Here is a 21733-nt window from a genome sequence, read left to right as displayed (position 1 = left end):
ATACAAAATAAAAAAACCTTTAAACTTTTTTAACAAAACCTTATTTAAGATAAATACAACAAATAATAATAAAAGTATTCATGATATCATCAAAAAAATATCCTGTAAATATTCTATCAGTAATAAATAAAAACATCCTATAAATATTCTCTCTCTCTCTTTATATATATATATATACATATATATATATATATATATATATATATATATATATATATATATATATATATATATATATATATATAAATAAAGAGATTATATATATATATATATATATATATATATATATATATATATAAATAAAGATATATATATATATATATATATATATATATATATATAAATATATATATATATATATATAGATACATATATATATATATATATATATATATATATATATATATATATATATATATATATATATATATATATATATATATATATACAAATAAAGAGATTTATATATATATATATATAAATTCGTAAAATATATATATATATATATATATATATAAATTAGTAAAAAACGCTTATCTTACTTTTTCTTCTACTTGAAGTTTCACCATTGCTGGTTCATCAGAAAGGAACTCTTCCTGATGATCCAGCAATGGTGAAACTTTAAGTAGAAGAAAAAGTTAGATAAATGTTTTTTACTAATTTATTATTGCTCTGTTCTTTAAGAACGTTGAGCACTCAATTTGTAAAATACACTAACATAATTTACATATATATATATATATATATATATATATATATATATATATATATATATATATATATATATATATATATATATATATATATATATATATATATATATATATATATATATATAATCCGTATAACTTGTTGCACATTCATCAATATCTCGATGAATGTGCAACATGGCGCAGTATTGCGCAAGGAAGTTTTAATTCTTTTTAGAGCTGATAATGATCTTTCGCATGTACATGTTGTGACTAGTAATTTGCAAAGGATAGTGGAAATATTGGGAAACATATGGTCATCACATTTTTGTAGTATATCTAAAATGGTTTTAGGAGCACTATCAGAGTGATTTTTCCATTAAACATCCCACATATCCGAAACAGCATAAAAATAACTTGGTTCTGGTAAATTGTTTTGGTATGTACGAACAAATTCTTTTAATTTTTTTCTTTAATCCTTGTCAGAAATTAAACTTAATAATATAATGGAGAAACTATTTAACAATACTAAATTTTCTAAAGAAAATAAAGAATCTAGCTGTATCAGAATGTGATCAAGAAAAGGAATTGAATAAGTTATAATAGAACAAATATTCATTATATAATCTACTTCATGGTTATCACGTTGTGTTTGTTGATCACATGCTCTTGGTTTAGATGGCATTGTACTAGTAGTTGCAGCTATGCTAACAGCTTCTTTATACCATTCTGTGCGTGAAATACCAATAGAGCTCTGAAGAGGTATAAGAGTGTTCTTTAAATTCTCTACATCTTTGCGAGCTTTTGAGAATTCTTGATCAACTTTTTGCAAAGTTTTTGTCAGTGGTCTTGTATAGCCTAATAATTTCGTAACTATGATTAAGGTGATGATAAACTTAAAAAAACAACATATTGCCACATATGCAGAAACTTAACCTTTGATACAAATAAGAGATGCAACTATAGCTGGATAAAATTCAATAAAGGCTTCAAGCCCATCAATTCTTTCAATCCACCTGGTTCTACAAACATTAATTGTCTTTTGAAGAGATGATGTCGGAAATAGCTCACACATTTTTGTAGATAGATCTTCTAACCTTTTTGGAGAATTATTAAAAAAATCAGAGACTATTCGAATATGATCTATCATATCTCGAATCGAAGGAATTGCACATGCTTTGGTAACACATTAAGTTGATGGAAAAAGCAGTGAACGTATGGAGCCTTGGGAAAATCTTTTAAAATTAATGCTGCTACACCACAAAAACACCCTGACATGTTAGCAGCCCCATCATAACCTTGCCCACAACAATAAGACATTTCCAGACCAAGTTTATGTATTCTTTTCTTAATCTTGGTTTAAGGAATGACGAAAGTCATTTGGAAGGTTTCCAATCTGTACAGTAACGCTAATTGGTCATCAGATAATTCGATTAAACTTTTTATAGTATACTAAATGATAAACTCAACTTACGCCAGTATTGCAAGAAAAAAATTTTTAGAAAATCTTCCTTTACATTACAGCATTCATCCACATATTGAACAATTACAGCCATTTGTTCTGTTTGGCTAACATATGAAGCTTCATCAGCTAAAATAGAAAATAATTTGTTTTCTATATTCTGTCAATATCAATCAACTCATTCTGCACTGACTTTGATTGATAAGTAGTATTTTTAGGATCATTTTTAAAATGGTCACTCAAGATCTTGTCACCGCATAAATGCCATCAAATCTAATAAGCATTTGAAATTACCAGCATTATTACATTGCTCAACCAGATGCAGATGTTTGGCGTCATCTCTGTGTCCTCTTAGCGGTATATTCTGCCTACAACAAAAAAAAACTGCACGAGATATTGAAAACAAAACTTGTAGATTTCTAGAAATATTATCAGATAGAAACTTATCGAGTTGCAAATTAATTGGAATGGTTTTATTACTCATTGCTGCTTGAAAATCAAACATTATCTGTATTGAGGTTTTATGCATTGGAGAAGTGTTATCATGTGATAATATTCTTACATTTCCAACTGACCAAAGCCGATATGGAAACTTATAAAATAATTGAGTAGTTAAAGAGGCTTTTCCGAATAGAACACAAGAGATACAGAACAACCCATCATAGTATTTTGAATAACACAACCATGAAATTTTTTGGAACCAAACAAGGTTACATTTACGACCATTAGTTTTAGGAAATATATAGTCAGAAAGTGGCACCCATACGTTCATTAAAAGATTATAACTCTCATACTTTGATAACTTTTCCACTTTGTCTACAAACAACTTAATATCAAATTTGTTACATTCATCTTCTGTTGTTGTGTTTTCATAATTTACATGCAGTTTTGGAATTATGACACCTGATATGGAGATTTTTTTAATTTATCATTTAAATCTAAAGATGAATCAGACACAGACAATGGTTTATTGTTCACAGAAAAAAATTAATACACAATGAGGGTTTGGTCATATTACTTTTTTGAATAGCAGAACAGTGGGGTATTTGAACAAGTTGGGTATTTGAAGTGCGTTTTTCTCCCGTTACTACAATATTTTTTGCAGAATTTGAACTTGTTTGAGTACGAACTAAAATATTTCGAAATTCTGGCTGAGTGCTTTTAAAAGATAACAGAGGCACATAGTGATTAGGTTTGAAATAATGCATTTTTCCCATATGTCTTAGGGTGCTTGGAATTTCTTTTTTTGTGTCAACATTGTACAGCATTAAGTAAATTATTTGATTGGGTTTATTGAACTTCTTAAAAGACTGCGGGTACAATGTACTTCTAAAGAGATATTCTAGACACTCATTCCCTGCAGTAGGATAAAAATTTTTTAAAGGAATCTAAAATAGAAAATAAATATATACACAATAATATTCATATTATAAAACAATAAAATTTAAATCAGTTTAAATGTTATATTATACAAATAAAAATATTTTTTTTAAATATTTGAGATAGACATCACACAAACTAAAGATGACCAAACACCAGATTGAGAAACATTTAACGCTTCAGCCAAAATAGCATTAACTTAGCCTCAAATGCAGTATATGCGACATTGGAGGTACCTAACAAAAAAGCGAATCTTTCTGATCGAAAAACACCACTTGAATGCCCAATATGAAAAACAGGATGCAAAGCAAAAAAATTTGCATTCTTGTATAATTCAATTGCAAAATGTTTCCTGAGAGTTGGTGCTAGTGTATTTTTTCTGATTAAAGCAATGGATACAGCAGAAAATAAACAATTGCCATCTTGAGGAGTTCTAGACATAAGAATAAATTTATGTGCATATACACATATATATATATATATATATATATATATATATATATATATATATATATATATATATATATATATATATATATATATATATATATATATATATATATATATATACATTTATTGATTACCATATATAGCATTGCAGTGGCTAAATATAGGGTATTCAGGTTGTGGTGCTTTTACTATAAAGCAAGAAGTTTTACGAACTTTAGGAATTGTTTTGATTATAAATCAAGAATTTCTTAAAGGAGTTCTTTTAATAAAGCAAATCTAACTTTAAAATATCTGTTCATCCACTGCGCTGCTCAGCTAGAAATCAACAAAAACATATATATATATATATATATATATATATATATATATGCCTAAAACTTAGGCATATATATATATATATATATATATGCCTAAAACTTAGTTTCAATAGATAGATATAAGAATAGCCTACACATTAACACTGTCCTACACCCTCAGGGTGTCTCTGGTAGGCTAGAGGGGCCACTCAACCTCCACCTTCACTGTCATAATATCAATAATTCATCCTTAAAAGAGTATTTTTTTTTTTGTAATTGCTAGTTTTTATATGCAAGTAGTTGTTTTTATTTCCTTCTGGAACAAATACAAGAGGTTGATTTTTGAGTCAGTGTGTATGTGTGGTTGGAGTAAGCACTGTATTATTAAAAACACCCTATTATTGAAAACACCCTATTATTGAAAACACCCTATTAAGGTGTAAGACCCCTCAAAAATCATAAAAAAATCCAGAAAATTTCATTTAAATAGATACACCGAAACTTTGCCAATCGATTCAACTCTATCAGTTGCTCCTGTTATTAGTTATGAAAATGACCATATTTCTTGTAAAACTTTTTTAAATTTATCGATATCCTCAATAAAAATTGAGAAAAATGAGACAACTTAGCATAATAAAAATAAAACTGTTGGTTATTGAAGTGTTAGAATTGAAATTTTGTCTGGTGTAATTAATCAACTATGTTGTAAAAATGTTTACAATCAGAATTCAATCTTTCCTCAAAAAAAAAAGGACTCAACTCAATGTAAACATAAAAAATGTGCTAGCTCGAGTGTCAGAAAAATTGAGAGTTTGTCAGGCTTTATCTTCAATAATTCCTTGATGCAGAAAGTAAAAAACCGTTTTGCCAGAACTTTCCAATATCAACATATCTATTTATAAAGTTCATTATTTTATTCAGAAAACACATATTATTAAAGTTTATTCATTCAAGTTTTTAAAAAATATCTATGTTGGTATGAAATTCCGAAAAATAAATCAACAAAAGTCTGTACAAGATTATAGAAAAAAGGAAATTAGGTACTAAAATAGTGCGCCCAAATAGGATATCACCGCCTCTGAATTTGGCAATAAAATTTGGCAGGAACATAAAAAATGAGCATACTCGAGTGTCTCAAAAAGATAGAGTTTGTCAGGCTTTATCTTCAATATTTGCTCGATAGAGAAAGTGAATAGCAGTTTTGAATATCAATAAACCCACTTATAAAATTCGTCATTGTAATCAGAAGACACATATTATTCAAGTTAAATCATTCTATTTTTGAAAAAATATCTATGTTTATATGAAATTCTAAAAAATAAGTCAACAAAATTTGGTACAACCTCTATCTCTAAAATCAATCTTCAAAAAGCGTTACACAAAATTTTAGTACATTTATCGCTTCCGTAAAACGCGATTTCCGCATACCTATCTATAAGTTTACCAGCATACAATCTTGCCAAACTATTACCTGCTGCAGCATCTGTAAAACCATCGGCTGCACCAGACAATTTACGTAAAAAATATATTCCCTCAGAATCTCGCTGGCAAAAATTGTTTAATTCGGCGGTGTTACATAATTTAATCTGATCTTTTAAAGAATGATTGTTTGCTTTTAACGCTTGATACAGCTCCATTTCTTTCATTAAAAGTTTTTCAACCGTTTATATAGTAATATTGATTCACGCTAGTATAATTTTGGTTTTTTGCTGCACATGTTACAGGTTCTCGGTTGATGACTTTTAATTCTTATATAAGAACTGTCACGGAGAAAATTGTCCGCGGTGTAAGTTGTCCGATCGGACATTTTACTCCGGAGTAGAACGTCCTAGTTTGTCCTATCCGTCCGTCTAGGACAATTTACTCCGGAGCAAACTGTCCCACGTTGGAGTAAACTGTCCTACTTTTTTGCGAATTATTTACTTCGGACCACTCGAGAGATGTGTTTTAGCGTTTGTTTAAACGATAGTTTGAGAACTCGCGCGTTATTCTGCGGCATAAAGAAAACTTTAACACTTTATATACTAAGCATAATATTATTATAATTAATATAGTAATATTATGCGCCATGTAACTTATACAAATAAACCTGAAGCTTGATAGTTCACAAGGTCATTTTTTACCGGTTTAAAAGTTTAAAAAAATTTTAAAAAATGTTAACACTGACATGTTTAAATCTTTATATTTCGTTTAAGGTTTAAGTTAAAAACAGTAAAAAATAAAAATCTTCCTTCTGAACATTAACTCAAAGGGAGCGTATTTTGTAGACTCTTGCCTTGATGTATTGTATGCAAAAGTACAAGCATCCAAATGAGTATCCCATGTAATGTGGCGATCATTGCAAAATTTTACAAACATCAACTGGATGTTTTGATTGAACCGCACATCTAAACCATTAGCCTAAAACACAAGATGATTAAATCCAAGATTTTAAAACTCGACAGCTCTTATACACAAACTGAATTCAAATTTTTAAACCTGTGAATGATAGGCTGTGGTAAAATGATGTTTCACATTTAACAAAGACATTAGTTCCTTGTTTATTTGGTTGTAAAACTCTGTGCCTTGGTCAGAGGTAACAGCTTTTGGTATACCCATTTGCATGAACAACTGAAATATTTAAAAAATTCTTATATCTTCAAAAAAATTATTTAAATGCAGTCAGATAATAATATTTAAATTTACCTTATTTATTATTACCTTAATTCTATTGCAACCCCGCTTGCTAATTTTGATTTTAGGGGAAATGCTGCTATCCTTTTTGTGCAATAATCAGAGATAGTAAGAATATATTTATTTCCATCAGATGTTTCAGGAAGTGGTCCTACTAAATCAATTCCAATATGAAACTATGGTTTACAAATTCTAGCATATGGTATATATTAATATTCTGATGTCACAGGACTTAAATTTAGAATTATTTAAGAACATACTTTTAAAAAATTTCACATAATACAATAAATAATATATGTATATATTATACATTATCGCATTATAAAAAAATAGATACACATTGGTTACAGATATGATAGCAATACTAAAATATGTATCAGGTAGTAATTATACTTATATTCTATAAAAGTGTTATTATTTGTAAAATAGACTAACATTTTGAACTTAAAGTTTTGAGAACTTGTTTCAAATCTTCTGTCATTCAATTATTAAAATTTTCTTTATATTTTGAAACATAACATGGTATTATATATATATATATATATATATATATATATATATATATATATATATATATATATATATATATATATATATATATATATATATATATATATATATATATATATATATATATATATATATATATATATATATATATATATATATTTTTATATATTTTTATATACTAATAGGCTCAGAACCCAGAGGTCCGAGGTTCGATGCCAGCTCTACCCATATAAGCGACATTGGTACGGAAGGAGGTGTGAACTTCTTGTTAAATGCTCTCCCGCGGTGCTCTGTGATAAGACCGTGAGGACTTCTGGGAGCACCTAAAATAACTACAAAAAAAAAAAATATATATATATATATATATATATATATATTTATAAATGCCATATTAATAGTGATAACAATGATGTAATATACATACAGCATAATCTACCTCTTTGAAAATTCCTGGCCAGTAAAAACATTCTGACACCTTGTAAATAGTTTGTGTTCTACCAAGGTGACCAGCAGTAGGTTCGCTATGACAAAAATTAACAATTTGTTTTATTTGCTCTTTGCTAAAAATCACTTCCAACCATATGTCACTCTTTGTCTTGTGATGCAGTTTATCATCCTCCATCCTAAACCTGTAAAGTATAAATAATTATTTATGTATTATTGGCACTGCTTCCAATGATACATAAATAAACTTTTTGTGCTATAACTTTTTGAATATCTTTGTAAGTATTATTAAATGGGAGCAAAGTATTTACTTTATGTCAAAAGAATCTACTATGTTTAGTTTGAAAGTACTGTTTGTATTTAGTATACACACAGGGTATACTAGATACACCCAGTAGGGTAGGGTGGGGCAAGATGACCCGTGGGGCAAGAAGTCTTTTTGCTTATGTGAGAGTATCATAGGACGGTAATGTTTTATCCCTCTATAATACTATTCATAAAGTTAAAACAAAATCGTGGAATGAAAAATGTTTTTAATATTGCTGGTAGGTGAGGTTTAAATCGGTTTATTACTTTTTGGAGTATTTTGTTAGTAAAATGCTTCTAATTTTGAATGTTTATTGGATTGACAATACTTATGCGATTAAGGTAAGAAATGTGTTGTTTTATAGAGAATTTATCCCACAATAATATATAGTTAAGAAATTTTATAACTTAGCAATAAAATTAATTTTATTTGTATTAAACTTGCACTCACTACAGATGAGGCAAGATGTCCTCGGTTACGTGGGGTAAGATGCCCTCAAAGGGCATCTTGCGTCGTGGTTTTACGGAATTTCTACCATTTTTAAAGTGTGTTTAGAGCATAAAGACGTTTACTAATTTAGTTATTGACAATGTTTATATGTTGGTTTATATGTTGATAACTATTATACATATTTATAAATAGCTTTTTAAAATAATTTTATATATTAAGTAAATGTTATAATGTATATGCTAAGTAAAATGAAGCTGTATCACATGCTATTGCTGCAATTCAACACATATTTGTAAAACTTTTACAAATATGCATTGCATTCAGCTGAATGAAGTTGTATTAATACAACTTCATATATTATTACATGCACATTATACAATTTCTACTAAAAGGAGCTGTGTTTAGCATGCAACATCATTAATAATTGCAACATCGTGTTATTGTTAATAATCTTGAGTAATTTTGTATGTACATGTAACTTTAGTAAGTTCTTATTTAACTCAAAGAGAGTTAATTTATAGTTGTTATGTAATCTATAAAATAATAATGTATTGAATAATTATATAATACTGTGTATGTGTTGGTATGTTTATATAATTAAAATTTTAAGGTTTTAATATTTCTTTAGATACATATTTAAATATTACAAATAATGGTGAGAAATTATGTGCGAAAAACACAGAGAGGTGCAACAAATGATAGAATAAAGTCAGCATTAGATGTAATAAAGATGGGCTGCAGTCTAAAGAATGTTGCATCAGAATTTAGTATTAATAAAAAAACATTACAGCGTCATCGAGATGGAAAAGTAAAAGTAGCTGGTGGTTTGTCTCTGGGTGGAAAATTTACTGTTTTTAGTAAAGAATTTGAATTAAAGATTGTTACACAAGTTCAGATTATGGAAACAGCATTATTTGGCTTGACAACAATAGATGTGTGTCGCCTAGCATATGATTTTGCTAAGCAAATGGGAATCGATAATCCTTTTAATAAAGAGTCAAAAATGGCAGGAGTGGATTGGCTGCGAGGATTCATGTCTCGCAATCCACAACTTTCTATTCGAACTCCACAAGCCACCAGTATAAGCAAAGCCATTGGCTTCAATAAACCAAAAGTAAATCAGTTTTTTTCAGTATACAAGTCATTATTTGAGGAACATAAGTTTTCAGCCAAACAGCTCTGGAATATGGATGAAACTGGAATCACAAACGTCCATAAGCCAGGAAAAAAAATTGCAACGAAAGGCAAACGACAAGTTTTGAAAATAACTAGTGGAGAAAGAGGTGCTACTGTGACAGTTGTGTGTGCAATGAGTGCAAGTGACACTTATGTCCCACCCTTATTTATATTTCCCCGTAAGCGAATGACTGATAGGCTGGCTGTTGGTGCACCTTCAGGCTCAATTATTAGAGTTAGCTCCAGTGGATGGACTGATTCATCTTTATTCATTGAATGGTTAACACATTTTGTTGCTGTGACTCATGCATCTAAAACTAATGAGCAATTAATTGTACTTGATGGTCATCACAGTCACAAAACACTTGAGGCCATTAACTTTTGTCTTGACAATGGGATCCATCTCATAACTATTCCACCTCATTGTACACACAAGATGCAACCTTTAGATCGTACATTTTTTAAACCATTAAAAGTTGGCTACAATACAGCAGCAAGCAACTGGATCACATCAGGGGCGTAGAATTTCATTTTTTGACATGGCAGGTATTTTTGCAACTGCCTACAACTTTACTGCAAACATTGACAAAGCAATCAATGGTTTTAGATGCTCTGGTTTGTACCCAATAAATGACCTTATTTTTAATGATGAAGCCTTTGAAGCAGCTTTGCTCACTAATGAAGCTGAGCCCTTGAAAATCTGTCAGCAATCTAGTGAATTGCCTGATTTGCCTCTTGTTGCACCTATACAGTTGGCAAATGTCATGAGCACAATAACTACTGCTGCAAAATTGAAGGCTGTTGATGATGCAGTTTTGCCAATTGTTGATGAGTATCTTGGCCTTAATTCTCCCTTAAATATTTTGGAAAAGATTTCTCTACGTCCCAAAATTCCTGTTTTAAGACAACGAAAGAGAAAGACAGAGTCAGCTGAAAACCTTACATCTTCACCTTTCAAGAAGCGACTAGAAGAGCATGAAAACAATGTAAAAAAAAAAGCATCAAGCAGTCATATTGCGTAAAGAAAAAGCTGCACTTAATGAGGTGATCAAGTAAAAAATGAAATCAATAAATTTGAAGACAAAAAAGGTGAAAAAGCCTGAAAAGCAGAAAGCAGAAAGACCTAATGGCATAAAGAAACAAACGAAAAAGAAGAAAGATATGGTTTCTGCCTCTGAAATTTTTATCACTGATACAACTCTATGCACCATATGCTCTTGTCCATACAATGTGCCACCATTTGATGATTGGACACAATGTAGTAAATGTACATCTTGGTACCACTTTTCATGTGGTCCAGATGATTCAGACTTATGCTACTACTGTGAATCATAATCATGTATATGTTATTTGAACATTTATGTTAGTGATATAAATTAAAAAAAGTTATTTATCATCAAGACAATTGCATAGAATAATTGCAGGATTTATATTTCAGTTATTTTAATAAAATGTAAAGAGTTTTAATAAAGAACTATTATCAGCTTTTATTTTAACTGATAGTTATTTTTAACAACTGTTTAAAAGGTTTGGGGCAAGATGCACTCTTTGGAGCATCTTGCCCCACGGCTGGGGCAAGATGTCTCCTTGCACAATTATTAGTTTTTTTTAATTTTAAAGTTTATCACCAGTAATAAAGTAGTTATTTTATTTTACCAATGTCTTCTCTTATAAGTAGACTTTGATATTAAAAAGAAAAATTACAAGAAAATGTAAAAGTATTTGTTATATACGCTAAAGTTTGTTAAGGGGGGCATCTTGCCCCACCCTACCCTATATACTTGTGTAAAACTTGTGTTAATGATACAGATTGTGAGTCGTTGTGCATCGAAATAACAAATAAAGCAACCAAAAATATTTTCATTAATTCTATTTATAGAAAGCCAGGTGGGAATTTTAAAATATTTAAATCTTATTTAAAAATTTTTTTAAGCAACACCAACATAACAAAGAAACACGTTTACTTAACTGGTGACTACAATATAAACTTGTTAAATCATTCTTCAAATGTAAATGTTCAATATTTTTTAAATACTTTAATTCAACATGATATAATTCTAACAATAAGCAAATCAACCAGAATAACTAACACTGCATCAACATTACTTGATAATATATTTACTAATAATATTCATAATTGCCTCCTAGAATCTGGTATAATCAAAACTGACATAACAGATCATTTCCCAATATTCTTAATTACAAATAATATAACTGATAATCATTTTGCTTTAAAATCTACAATTCAAATGCGACAGATCAATGAAAACTCTTTGTTGCACTTTCGAAATCTCTTATCAGAAAAAATTGATTGGGACCTTATATTACAATCAAAAGAGGCAAATAGGGCGTATGATCTTTTTTTGGCGCAGTTTTGTAAATATTACGATTTGGCATTTCCACTAAAAAAAATAGTTATAAATTCAAAATCACTTTTAAGCCCTTGGATGACCAAAGGTTTACTTAAATCATCTAAGAGAAAACAAAAACTTTATGAAAAATATCTAAAACATAAATCATTCACAAATGAAATAAATTACAAAAATTATAAAAGTTTATTTGAAAAAACAAAGAAACACTCTAAAAGAATTTATTATGCTAAGATGCTAAAAAAAACACAAGGAAACACTCAAAAAACTTGGAATGTGATTAACCAGATAATTGGTAAAAAAAGATGTTCTAACAATAATTTGCCACAAAAACTTATAATTGATGGGGAAATGATCAGTAATAAAGAAACCATCGTTGAAAAGCTCAACAACTATTTCCTTGAAGTTGGCCCAAATTTAGCAAGTAAAATCCCAAAAAACACCACAAATTTCAAATCCTATATAAAACCAACCAATATATCTATGAAAGAAGTTAGTTTAAATATAACTGAGGTGCGTAATGCGTACAATAGTCTGAAAAATAATAAATCCGCTGGCATTGATCAAATTAGCGTGAACGTAGTTAAAGCAATCTTCGATATCATAGAACCATCTTTGTTTCATATTTTTAACCTTTCAATACAATCCGGTATTGTACCGGAGAAATTAAAAATTGCTAAAATATCACCTATTTTTAAAACTGGCGATAACACAATTATGTCAAATTATAGACCTATTTCTGTCTTACCATGCTTTTCAAAATTGTTAGAACGTATTATGTATGATAGGCCTAATAAATATTTAACCAAAAACAAAATACTGTATAATAAACAATTTGGATTCAAAAAAAAAACATTCAACGGATCATGCAATAATCGATTTAATAAATTATATATCCGATGGGTTCAATAATGATTGTTATACACTAGGAGTTTTTATTGATCTGTCAAAAGCATTTGACACAGTTGACCATGACATACTTATAGAAAAACTAGAACTCTATGGAGTATTAAACAATAACCTACTCTGGTTTAAAAATTACCTGTCAAACAGGAAACAATACATAGTGTATAAAGAAAATGAAACAGGAAACAAAGTTATAACTTGTGGTGTTCCCCAGGGATCCATCCTAGGACCACTATTATTCTTGTTGTACATTAACGATTTATATTTAGCTTCAAAGACTTTAAATCTTATTTTGTTTGCTGACGACTCTAATCTTTTTTACTCAAATAAAAATATAAAAGATCTTTTTAAAATATTTAATGAAGAACTAATAAAAGTTAATGATTGGATTATTTGTAATAAACTTTCATCAAATGTACTGAAAACTAAATTTTTGTTGTTTCATCAACCTAGTAAGAGTGATCACCGCCCTCTAAAATTACCCAATCTCTTTATGAATAATTCAGTTATTAAAAGAGAATCAAATGTAAACTTCCTGGGAATAATATTAGATAAAAATATATCATGGAAATCTCATATTAAATCTATTGAAAATAAAATTTCCAAAAATATTTCTGTTCTATATAGAGTTAAACCATTTCTTAATATCAAGTCTTTAAAAATTATATATTTTTCATTTATCCATAGTTATTTATCCTATTGCAAAATTGCATGCAAAATTATTTTTGGCGTTAAGAGAACTGCTCATGGAGAGCCTTTCTTAATGGAACTTAATGCACTCAATGTTTATAAACTTAACATATATCAAGTTATGCTGTTCATGTTTAAATCTAAACATGGTTTGTCGCCTAATATATTTCACTCTTACTTTACTAAAATTTCTCATAAGTACCCCACAAATTTTTCAAATGATAATTTTGTAGTTCCAAGATTCTATTTCAAACTCAGTTCATTCCAAATTCAATATCGTGGAGCATTTCTATGGAATGAATTTTTTCAAAAAATTAATAAAAATAACATTCTTCAAAATATATCTTTTGAACAATTCAAAATAGTATGCAAACGTTTCTTATTAGGAAAAAATTTCGATCTAAAATATTTATTTTAAAATTTGATTATAAAATAATAAAAAAATATATAAACTGAATAGGTTTTCATCTACTTTTTTTGTTTGTTTTTTTTTGTGAAAAAGTCATAACTTATTTTTTTTTTGGATCTTCTGACATTTATTTTTCATTTAAATATTTGTTATTGAAAACTTATGCTATTTTAATATTTTATTATAAGTTTTATAATATCTTTGTAGAAATTTTTTTTTGTTCGATTAATCGTCTAAAATTTTAATCGATTAATCGATTAATTTCGATTAATTCTGAAGTCGACAGAATAACCTGCTTTTCACCACTGGTGAGGTGAAGTTGTTATCGGTAAACGTTAACTAACTACAGTATTCACAAACGTTAACAAACAAGACACTTAATGCCTGCTATACTGTATTCAGTTTAATTGACAAGTACAAGTAGGCATCACTTTAGCCAGTCACGTAAACAAACGAGGACGTTAACGTTTTCTGGAAGTAGACAAGATCGCAGTTTGTTGACAATGTACCCTGACGAACTAAACAGTCTTTCACAAGGAACAGAAGTGGCAGGTACACACAGAATTGTCTGCACAAAACTGCTCAGGTTAGGGTAACGATGCCTGTTCAGTTGCCACCACATGAGGGGATTCTCAGTTTCTGGAATTACACCTTCTTCTTGATATCGTGTAAGCTCAGCCAGTGAGCCATGTACTGTTTGTGATTCATCTGATGAGGATTGCGATTCCGAGTCGCTGACCAACAGAGTAAGTTTCAGTTTCTTACGCACAGGTTCTGATGCCTCGCCAGTGCTGGTAGTAGTTTCACGTTCAGCTCTCTGTCTTTGGTTACTGTACACCCGAAATGCATTAGAAAGTATTGTCCAAACTGCTTCACGTTTCTCTCTTGAGAGACAGCCGAGTTTCTTGTAACGTGGGTCTAATGCCACAGCCATTTGCAACGTTGGCAATGCATCAATGTTTTCAATGCGACCTGAGAAGTCATTTAGTGTTGCAGATTTGAAACGTGCTATATACCCTGGATCGTCATCATTAACCCGCAGAAGTCTGCGCAAAAATGCTTCTAACGGAAGTACAGCCGAACATGTAGCATACTGTTCACTACCAATATACTCAGTTGCATCTGCAAGTGGACCCAATACCGAGACAAATTTTGACATTTTCTCCCAGTCCAACTCCCTTAGTTTATCTCCAGTGTAATTCTCGGGATGGTCAATATGATACTGCTTAATGGCATCTTTCACTTCCAGCAATCTGGCTAACATTAGGTAGGTACTGTTCCACCGCGTAGCTACATCCTGCTGCAATTTGTGAAACTTCACATTGTCAGACCTGTTAGAGGTACTGGCTTGGCTGGCCTTTAGCTCTGATGTATTTCTTGAACTGCGCTTAAAATGTCCAACTAGGTGTCGACATTTAGTCAGAATAGGAGATGAATCAGCTGCTTTCAAACCTGCTAGTATGCTCAGTTAAAGACAGTGTGCAATACACGGTATATGGCTGTAATCGGTCCGTCCTATAGCAGCAACCATATTTCGTGCACTGTCCGTTACGATACAGCTAATTTTTTCAGCAATGTTCCACGTTGCGGCAAACTCTTCATAGAAACTGGCAACATTATCAGCAGTGTGCCTTTCTTCAACATTTATGCAAGCTAAAGCGACAGACGTCAGTTTCCACTCAGAACCAATCCAATGACCTGTTATCCCACAGTACGATTCATTGTTGGTGGAAGTCCAAAAGTCAGTAGTTGGAGCAATACTATGAATGCATTATAGAGCTTTCTTGTGCTCATTCAACTTCTCATTGTACATCTCTCCAATGACAGTGTCGATTGTACGGCGACTAGGCAAAGTATAAGTCTGGTTTTGAAGGACAATACGAAGCACCGCCTCTAGTCCAGCATCTTCTACAATTGCTGTTGGACGTCCAGAACTGGCAATCCAATGAGCTATTGCCACCTTCAGGTCGGCTGAGACCTTTTCACTGACAGGCTTGTTTGACTGACACGTAAATAAATTGGTGATTGATTTTATCTGAGGGGTCATCTTACGTTCACTGTCGACAAGCTGTTGATATTTCAGAGGATGCTTGTGCTGAAGGTGATAAGTCAGCGATGTGTTTGAGCCACGGAAAGCAAACTGTTTATTGCAGTGAACGCAGTATATTTTGTCACCTTCGTCTACTTTACCATCAGCATTCAACTTGAAAACAAAATGCTTGCTTAACTTTCCATTTAAATGTTTGACAGAAACGTTGCTTTCATTAGTTGCCGCAGCCATATTTGCAAAACAAACTTTGTTTACTTTAGAAACGGATATAGAAATGTAAGATAATGTTCCCAGGTCAGTAAGTATTTTAAAATATGACAAAATTTTTAGTCGAGATTTTCAAGATACGCGCTTTCAAAACTAATTTTATATTTATCGAATTCTATTGAAAAATTCTAAATTTAATACTCTTTTTCGTCATGGCTTATGACTTTGAAACAATTGATTTTGAAAAGTTGCGTTTAGACGTTTTTAAAACTTTTAAAACTGAAAATAACTTGAAGTCCTGTCTGTACTATTTTAATTATAATTATAATCTCGTTTATATATTTTGACTAAAAAAACTTGTAAATATTACTATTATAAATTAAGAAACTTGTAAATATATATATGTACGGCAAAAAAAAAATACAAAAAAAATAAGTAACGGAAAACCGGCAAAAATTAATCGAAATATTACTGATTAAAGAAATTTTAATCGATTAAATAAATTAGCGATTAATCGATTAATTAATCGTTAATTTCCGCAGCCCTAATATATATATATATATATACTTTTAAGTTTAAAGTTTTTAAATTGTAATATTAACTGACGGCTTCAATGTTAACGGGGCTCGGTGATAAGACTCGGTTTAAATTGTAATATTAACTGACGGCTTCAATGTTAATGGAGCTCGGTGATAATGTCTTCTTCTTGCTCCGGCCATTTATTATATATGTAAACGATTTTTCTCATTGTAAATAGTATTATACGGCAAAATAAAATTAAAAAAAAAAAAAAAAAAAAAACCTAGTATACATACGTATACCTAATATTCAGTGGACATACTTTGGCGATTGCTAGTATAGGGGAGACCGGGGCTAGTTGGCCGCAGGGGTAAGTTGACGAACTGCGTTTATCTTTAGAGCCTTTCATCAGAAAGTGTCAAAAATTACTCAGAAACTTTCTTATTGACCATTTCATCATTCATTGTAGTATTGTCAGGATTCGCGCATGCGCATGGGAGATATTGAGATTTATGCGTTTTTTGGACAAAAACGTAACTTTTAGAACATCGCTTCTTTTTTACTTTACAAAGAAAATGTTTAGTCGTATGAAAAAAAAGTTATAGTAAAAGTTCCAGTCACAATTGGTTTACAATATCCAGTCAGACTTTTTTTCAAAGCTGCCGTTTTTCAGGATCTATAGAATGTTTATTAAAAAAAAAAGCTTTCGGGGTAAGTTGACAAATTTTTTACGGGGTAAGTTGGCTCATAGCATTTACTATGGAAAAAAATATTTATTTTTATAAAATTATTATTATTTTTTTTTTAATTTTTAACAATATTGAAAATATTTATTCTTACAAAAAAATTAAAAAAAAATTTTTTTAGTTTTTTTTACCACAGATAAAAGGTGGGCTACTGTTAGGCTTTTATACGGACTAATATTTGGTACCAGCTAAAAGTAATATTAAATTTTGGGATAAAATTGTTGCAAAAATTAATTTTAAAAAAATTTCTATTAATTTTGCACTTAATAGTGCATTAAAAGTCATTTTTATAGTTTGCGCCAACTTACCCCGTGGTGGAGTAAGTTGGCGCAATTTTTTTTTTTTTTTGAGGGCCCGGAAAGGCCCCAAGAATTTTTTTGTGTAAATGAATGCAAATTTTATAAGATACCCTAATCCATACTCTTTAAGACTACACTTTAATATTTTTAAAAAAATGTACTGTTAGGGCTACAGAGCTCATCGAGTAAAAACCGAGCCAACTAGCCCCGGTCTCCCCTACTAGCAATACTCTAATACATAACAAAACATGTAATGTAAAATGGTAGCAATAATGCCATCATATATTACAAAATATTATATGTACACTGCAAAATATATCACTAACATATATTATATTATATACTTTAGTAATCTGTAACACTGACACTGTATATAATATAATAACAAATATAGTCGATATGTCAAATAGAATATATGATAATTATATATTCTATTTGGCAAATAGAATATAAAATTATCATATATTCTATTTGTCATATCCACTATATTTGTAATCTACTTTACAGTGTCACAAATGTTACAAATAATTTGTCATAATGACTATATTTGTAACTTTCTTAACAGTGTATAAAAGTATAAACCATATTGTAACTATGTTACTAGTAACATAGATACAAAATGATATAATCTATGTTTAATGTTTAAAATCTATACCTGCTTGCTCTTCGTCGAATAGCCCGCTTTTCATTCGGTGTGCAGTTATAGCGATAAACAGATGTAGATATTTAGTTACTAACATCAGCAAGCATTCTTTCTTCAGCATTATTCTGTTCATCCATTTTTAAAATTAATTTTTAAAATGATGGTACAAACTCAGCCGCAATTCATAAAATTACACTATTCTCTAGGTCGGACAACTTACTCCAACCTAGGACATTCTACTCCGGAGTAAAATGTCCTAAAACGCAACCTTCCTTGCTGATTACACGTGGTTGAATTATCATTTTATATGAATCTAAATTGTATAAGGAATTTTGGAACATAGGCGAATTCATCTTCCCAAGTTTCTGATATACATATTACGTCAAAAAGATAGTTTAAAGAATAATAAAAATGTTTAAATGATTCAAAATTTTTGTTCATTGACTGAATATTTATACTTAAAATCTTTAAATCTTTGTTAAGTTTTTCTCTCTTAAATTCTTCTGGTTTATAATATTTATTATTTAAACAGATAATATCTATTTCAGTCAAAAAATTATAATCGTTTTTATTATATTTCAAAAATAAGTGATATTAATTTTGTTAAAGTAGCTTCATTGTTATGCAGTGTTTTAGATATATTCATTGTAAATATAATTCTTAATAAAAGCCTTAATTTAGTACTTAACAAAACTATTAAAACGTAAATAAATAAAATACTTGCTTTTAACACCCTCGTTCTCATTTTTTGCATATTTTCCCTTTTGGTGACTCAGCATTTTTTTTGTGACAGATAAGTAAAAAAATGGTGTTTTTTATATTCACTTCTTTAACTACTATCGAAAAATGTTTATCATTTTTAGAAAAAGATCTTATTCTGGAAAATAAAATTTGCAGGGCAGTACCACCTTAAATTAAATAGCGTTACGTACATTCATTTTTTTTAATAAGGCTAACGTTGTTAAAATTTACCTTGCTAAGCAAATCCAAATTTTGTCTCACGACTAATATCGCGTTTAATGTTTCATCTGAAAGTCGAGTTCTCAAATGAGTGTAAACCATTGCAAACTACTAAAACCTCGTTCAACCATAGTCTATAGAAATATACCCTGGTCTGGAAGCTATTGTTTTGTATTTTTTCGGTCACGTGATCAATGTAGTTGCAAAACAAATCAGCCGTCTAAGTGAATTTTAAAAGATATATCAAAGAATTTTCAATTATAATTTATTTAACTCCTTTTTAGAACTACATATAACTAATATATTTTAAGCAATTCCAGTTAGTGAATGTTAAAAGACATATCAAGAAATTTTCACTTAAAATTTAATTAAACAGTCCTTTTTCGAACTACATTTGAACTAAAGTAATCGTACTTGTAAAAAAAAAAAGCAATGCCAGGTAGAAATTGCTGTCTTCCACAGTGCACAGTCTCAGATACAAATAAACACAAGGATATTGGACTATTTCAAATATCTACAAGAAAAGAGGAAAACGTTGATTGATTTTCTTGCTATTTACCGTCCATTAGATGGATTATTAAAAGAAAAAATAACAAAAGGAAATGTTTATTTTTGTGAGAAACACTTTTCTCCAGAAGATAGAATTTACAAGTGAGTACATAATTTTCATGGCGAGTCATATTTTATATTATTATGCATGAGTAATATATAATAGTATTGCATTGTAATTATAATGGTCATTATAGTTAAAATGTATATCATTCAAGAGATAGAGTGCAAAGTCTTATGGCTTACCTTCTCGTTGGTGCCCTTTGTTAAATAATTTAGAATAGTCTTATGTCTAATTTATAAACCAAATAACCAAGGCAACTTTTGTATTCATTTTGGTATTAAATAGATCCATGAAACAACATGCAACTAGTTAGTACAACTACATATACACACACACACACATATATATATATATATATATATATATATATATATATATATATATATATATATATATATATATATATATGTATATATATATATATATATATATATATATATATATATATATATATATATATATATATATATATATATATATATATATATATATATATATATATATATTTATATATATATATATATGTATATATAATTATTTTTAACTCAATGGTGTAAATGACTATTTGTATTTAAATGTAAATGGTAATGTAATGGTAAATAAATGGTAAGGTAAATGTAAAGGTGTAAATGACTACTTGTCATTTACATCATTAAGTTAAAATTACTTACGCAAAAAAACTTACCTGTACTGTTGTCTCTTTTTCGAGACTGGAAGAAAAACATTGCGACTTGGTGTTGTTCCTACCTTAAATTTACCTGTTAAATCACATCCAACTACTAAGCCAACTAAAAGAAGGCACTTAAATATAGTTAAAGATATAGCAACAATAAATAAAAATGCGATCAAGCCTGTATACAATACTTTTGACGAATTTAAAATGCGTATTCGAAAGTTAAAGTTGAATGAATGGGAAATAAGTATTTTTGATGAAACAGTTCTGTTTAAGCATATAGAAAATCCGTTTTTATCATCAAAGTTTGAAGTGTTTGTTGACACAAGTTTAGATTATTCATGCATTGTTTTTGGTTGGTCTTTACCAATCTGCACTGAGCTATATAAATTACATTCAAGATCTCTAAAAAATATAACAATTTCTTTGCTACTGCAAGAACTTTTGTCTTATAATATATGTGATGGTATTAGAAACATAAGTTCTCCTGATTTGCTGTTACATACAATGTCATGTAAAACCAATTTTAATCACATTATTAATGGTTCTCCACCTGAAGTAAAGACTTATTTGAGATCATCTGACTGTTTTGTTTGTGTTAAAGGACAGAGTCAATGTTTAGCTTGTGAAAACTTTATTATGAAATATGAGTTTGAAAAAGCAAGATTAAATGTTCCACTTCAGTTTGCTCAGTGCAATATGCAAAATGATATATTGAATAAAAGCATTGTAATTGGTGAAGAATTAAAAAAAGATATTGCAATTGTTATGGAATCAAATGCAGAAAAATTTACACCTTTCATGAAACTTTT

The 21733-nt window shown here is 29.4% G+C and overlaps 4 protein-coding genes across 4 annotated transcripts; 2 read left to right on the top strand and 2 right to left on the bottom strand.

The window, feature by feature from the left end:
• Window positions 1-9313: 9313 nt before the first annotated feature.
• On the top strand, window positions 9314-10360 carry LOC136078430 (uncharacterized). The gene has a single exon (XM_065794204.1). It carries the CDS (start codon window positions 9314-9316, stop codon window positions 10358-10360), a length of 1047 nt encoding a protein of 348 aa, XP_065650276.1.
• A 536-nt stretch (window positions 10361-10896) lies between these two features.
• Window positions 10897-13118, top strand: LOC136078429 (uncharacterized). The gene is made up of 3 exons (XM_065794203.1): window positions 10897-11114; window positions 11771-12294; window positions 12460-13118. Exons 1-3 carry the CDS (start codon window positions 10897-10899, stop codon window positions 13116-13118), a joined length of 1401 nt encoding a protein of 466 aa, XP_065650275.1.
• Window positions 13119-14638: 1520 nt separating this feature from the next.
• LOC136078428 (E3 SUMO-protein ligase ZBED1-like) lies at window positions 14639-15475 on the bottom strand. The gene has a single exon (XM_065794202.1). It carries the CDS (start codon window positions 15473-15475, stop codon window positions 14639-14641), a length of 837 nt encoding a protein of 278 aa, XP_065650274.1.
• Window positions 15476-15679: 204 nt separating this feature from the next.
• On the bottom strand, window positions 15680-16492 carry LOC136078427 (E3 SUMO-protein ligase ZBED1-like). The gene is made up of 2 exons (XM_065794201.1): window positions 16023-16492; window positions 15680-15971 (listed from the first exon to the last, which is right to left on the bottom strand). The coding sequence occupies exons 1-2, from the start codon at window positions 16490-16492 to the stop codon at window positions 15680-15682; spliced, it is 762 nt and encodes a 253-aa protein (XP_065650273.1).
• Window positions 16493-21733: the final 5241 nt, after the last annotated feature.

The sequence above is a fragment of the Hydra vulgaris genome, chromosome 03 (genome assembly GCF_038396675.1).
Source record: "Hydra vulgaris chromosome 03, alternate assembly HydraT2T_AEP".
NCBI classification, from domain to species: Eukaryota; Metazoa; Cnidaria; class Hydrozoa; order Anthoathecata; family Hydridae; genus Hydra; species Hydra vulgaris.
This window is presented reverse-complemented; position numbering and strand designations above follow the sequence as displayed.

Bases quoted from the DNA above. Each gene is read 5' to 3' on its own strand.
- LOC136078430 (XM_065794204.1), top strand. From the start codon at position 9,314: ATGGTGAGAAATTATGTGCGAAAAACACAGAGAGGTGCAACAAATGAT.
- LOC136078429 (XM_065794203.1), top strand. From the start codon at position 10,897: ATGAAATCAATAAATTTGAAGACAAAAAAGGTGAAAAAGCCTGAAAAG. The intron at 11,115-11,770 runs GTACCACTTTTC...AATTTTTTTAAG, and splicing joins TGTAGTAAATGTACATCTTG to CAACACCAACATAACAAAGA. The intron at 12,295-12,459 runs GTTTACTTAAAT...AAAAAACACAAG, and splicing joins AAGCCCTTGGATGACCAAAG to GAAACACTCAAAAAACTTGG.
- LOC136078428 (XM_065794202.1), bottom strand. From the start codon at position 15,475: ATGTTAGCCAGATTGCTGGAAGTGAAAGATGCCATTAAGCAGTATCAT.
- LOC136078427 (XM_065794201.1), bottom strand. From the start codon at position 16,492: ATGGCTGCGGCAACTAATGAAAGCAACGTTTCTGTCAAACATTTAAAT. The intron at 15,972-16,022 runs GTACAATGAGAA...ATGCATTCATAG, and splicing joins GACACTGTCATTGGAGAGAT to TATTGCTCCAACTACTGACT.